The following is a 4020-nucleotide window of genomic DNA, read 5'->3' as shown; positions in this document are numbered from 1 at the left end:
GTAAACGTGACACATGTTTCTTGCTATTAGAAATTGGTTGGAAGAGACTACAGTTGAATAGTTGATCATATTCTACAGAAATAAAATAACTTATTCTATTTCATATTCATGATTATTTAAATTTTTTAGAATATATTTTAATTATGGTGAATTCTATAGTGCCTTTTATTGTTGTGCCTAAATTGCCTAACTTGTTTTTATAGGTAAAAAATAAAATGTATAAAATAAAAATAAAATAATTAAAATTTATTAAATATTATTTCTTTACCTTTTTTAGTAAGTTAGGCATTATAACTTAGACACCATAGCATTCATCTTTAATTATTTTGAATTTATTATGGTTAATAGTATTTTTTCTTTAATTTTTTAAATGTTTTTAAAGCATACAATCAGTCAATAAAATCTAAAACAACGTGTGCACTGGAATGGTCAATTTTATCATATCTAATTTTTGTATAACTTATTTTTTTATAATAAATTTTAAAATTTTTAAGAATATTTATTTTTATATTTTTTAAATTAAAATTTAATTTTTTTTAACAAATTAGAGGCCTTCTTTTTGCTTATTATTTTTCATGTGTGAGAGAGATAGAGGAGTATAATAAGAAACTATGAGAGGTGTGTTTCATATTGGTACGGGATATACAAATTGAAGGCATCGATTTGTTTGTATTATTTTTTTTTTTAAACAAACAATCACAAATTAAATGGTCCGATTTGTGATTTCGAAAATAAAAAAAAATTTAATGTTAAAATTGGACCGTCTGATTTTTATTTTAAAAAATAAAAAAATAAAAAATACAAATCGGACCTCCGTTTTGTAATTTATTTTTTTCTTTAACCAAATCAAACCCTCCGACTTGTAATTTATTTTTTTCTCTAAACAATCGGACCGTCCAATTTAAATAAAACACCATATAAAAAAACATATAATCTTCCAATAACAATGTATTACATATATTTAATCAATATAAAAAAAAATTAGCCCTTCGTTCAAATACCATACCAATCACCGCCGAATTATTGGGGAAAGATGTCAACTCACAATCATAACAAGTCTCAACTCTCAACTTGAACACCATTAGTCAAAGACACAGCCAAATTCCAGCTTGCTAACATGCGCTGCTTCCTAGTCTCGAAGCTGCTAACATGAGCATGCCTCTATAAAACCTAACCACCCTCTCTAAATAAACTCCACCACAGCACAATAAAAGCACAATAACCTTTCTGTCACTGAAAGGGTAAAATGGGAATTCTTCAATGTCCCTCTTGTTGCCACTACTCATCATCATCACAACACCATGAAGATCACCAACAACAATCCCATCACTCAAATTCCAACAATACCCTTCTCCATTCAGAATCATCAACCTCTTCCTCTCTTTCTTCACAACCAAGTCTACCTTCAGTTCCTTCCCTAACAACCTCACAACAACTCCAACAACAAGAGCTTGTAACCACCATCAACGGTCACTCCTCCGCAATCTTCTGCCTCGCACTCCACGGTAAGTTTCTCTACAGCGGATCCTCCAGCAGCGAGATAAGGAGACACCGAAAAGACACTTTTGCCCCTGATCACAACGTTCTTGCAACAACCACCAACAGTGCCGTTAAGTCCATGACCGTTTTCGGTGATAAGCTTTTCACCGCTCACCAAGACCACAAAATCCGAGTCTGGAAAATCCAAGAACAAGAACAAGAACCCTACAAATGCATAGCGACGCTTCCAACGTTCAACGACAGAATCTGGAAGCTCTTCTCTTCCAAGAACTACGTTCAAGTTCGGCGCCACAAGAAGTCGACGTGGGTGCACCACGTGGACACAGTCTCCGCCGTCGCCATATCCATCGATGGAACACTCTTATACTCCGCTTCGTGGGATCGGACCTTCAAGATTTGGCGAACCTCCGATTTCAAGTGCTTGGAGTCCGTTAACGCGCACGAAGACGCCATCAACGCGCTGGTGGTTTCACGCGCCGGTGTAGTTTACACTGGATCAGCTGATAAGAAGATAAAAATATGGAAGAAACTTGAGAATTCAAAGAGGCATGCGCTTGTGGGGACGTTGGAGAAGCATAAATCGGCGGTGAACGCGTTGGCGCTCAGCGCCGATGGGTTGGTTTTGTACTCCGGCGCATGTGATAGGTCGATTGTGGTGTGGGAGAAGGAGAAGGAGGAGGAAGGAGGAGGCGATGGAAATGTGAAGATGGTGGTTGTTGGAGCGTTGAGAGGACACACGAAAGCAATACTGTGTTTGGTTGCAATGGTGGATTTGGTGGTGAGTGGTTCGGCGGATAATAGTGTTAGGGTGTGGCGGCGGAGAGGGATTAGTGTTAATAGCGAGAAGAGTTGTTATTCTTGTTTGGCTGTGTTGGAAGGACATAGAAGACCGGTGAAGTGTTTGGCTGTGGCAGTTGAATCCGCCGACAACTGTGGTGGTGATGATGAGAATAGTGGTGGTGGCGATGGTGGTAATTCTTATTTGGTTTATAGTGGTAGTTTGGACTGTGGCATTAGAGTTTGGAGAATAAGGGTTCCCTTGTTTTGATATTCTTTGTAATTTTATTTTTAGAAATTTTTTCTTATCATTCATTGAATTTGTAAATAATATGAGGAGTTTTTCTGGATATTCTGTTTTGTTAGTTACTTATCTTTTTTATGCTGTCTTTATATATACGGTGAATTCTTGGGTGTAGAAAGGTTTAGGATTTAGGGTGAATATTTGTTATCGCACTATTTTATTTTTGTTCTTTGTTAATTTATCAAATTTTTAATTATTTATTTATTATATGTTATATTAATAATTTAAAGAAAAAGTATATGGAACAATTTTTAATTAGCCAAGAATGAAACAACTTAATTAATTATAATTATATTAAAAATTAATTTTAAATTTTTTAAATTTAAAATTTAAAAAATTTAAATTTGATTAAGTAAATCTAATTAAAACCTATAAAAACCTTCTCTTCTTTCTCACATGAACATACCCACCTCCAACAATCACACATACAGACCCCTCTTTCACCGTCAGCCCTCTCCGCTTCTCTATTGCGACCAACTCCTCTTCTGGCACCACTCTGAGCAAGAATTAAAATATCGGATTTCAATCCATAGGCGGATTTCAACTTTAGTTGACAACACCAGAACAACATAGGAGAGCAGCGTAACAATTGGAACACCCTCCTTCTCAACTCCTTAAACATGATCACTCGCACCGCCACCGCCATGTGCAGCATGGTAGCCGCAAGTGGCACGGCGGCCGGTGCTCCAGTTTTGGCTTTGAAACTATTCTCTGCACTTCTGTTTTCTGCAGCCACGGAAATGGTGGTCATCATGAATAAGATCCAGCCGTCACAGCTTGTAGAGGAGCAACGCAATGCCACGAGGCTGTTCAAACAGTTTGAGACCGAAATCGGCAGCGAGGGCAAAATCGTCATCCAAGAATGCCTCTTTGGCTTTGTTCTCAAATTCTTTCGCCATTCTTGATACGACAAATTACACACTTGATCTTAGCCAAAAGGTGTGGTGGAGTACGAATTGTTCTTGAACAATTGCAGAAATATAAAAAAATATTCATTTAATATGAAAAAAAAATCATAATACTTAATAAAAGAAAAATTCAGTTATATTTTAGCAAAAATAATTAAATATATATAAAATTTAAAAAAATTATGAAATTCTTAAAAAATAGAGACATTCACATTTGCAATACAAAAAAATTCAAAAAATATATAAAAATATATACATTTAATATGAAAAAGAAACATTCTGATATTTAGTAGAAGAAACATCCATATATATTAACTTATTTTTATTAAGATGAGTTTTGAGGTCCTACCTATTAAAAAAGTTAGCAGGAGTTAGCTAAACCCCTCTTGGTTCCCTAGCAGAATTATAATTTAAATTTAAAATTTAAAATTTAAAATTTATTTATAATATTTTAATTTTTTTCTTTTATTTTTATATTTAACAATAAATTAATTTTTAAAAAATATTGCACACTATTATTTATTTTAATTT

The 4020-nt window shown here is 34.3% G+C and overlaps 1 protein-coding gene across 1 annotated transcript; it reads left to right on the top strand.

The window, feature by feature from the left end:
• The first annotated feature begins 1211 nt into the window (after positions 1–1211).
• On the top strand, positions 1212–2641 carry LOC130982255 (protein JINGUBANG-like). The gene has a single exon (XM_057906191.1). The coding sequence runs from the start codon at positions 1247–1249 to the stop codon at positions 2546–2548; it is 1302 nt and encodes a 433-aa protein (XP_057762174.1). The 5' UTR covers positions 1212–1246; the 3' UTR covers positions 2549–2641.
• The last annotated feature ends 1379 nt before the right edge of the window (positions 2642–4020 follow it).

This window comes from Arachis stenosperma, chromosome 5 (assembly GCF_014773155.1).
Source record: "Arachis stenosperma cultivar V10309 chromosome 5, arast.V10309.gnm1.PFL2, whole genome shotgun sequence".
Classification (NCBI taxonomy): Eukaryota; Viridiplantae; Streptophyta; class Magnoliopsida; order Fabales; family Fabaceae; genus Arachis; species Arachis stenosperma.
The sequence above is the reverse complement of the archived record's forward strand: the minus strand, read 5'-3'. Positions and strand labels throughout refer to the sequence as shown.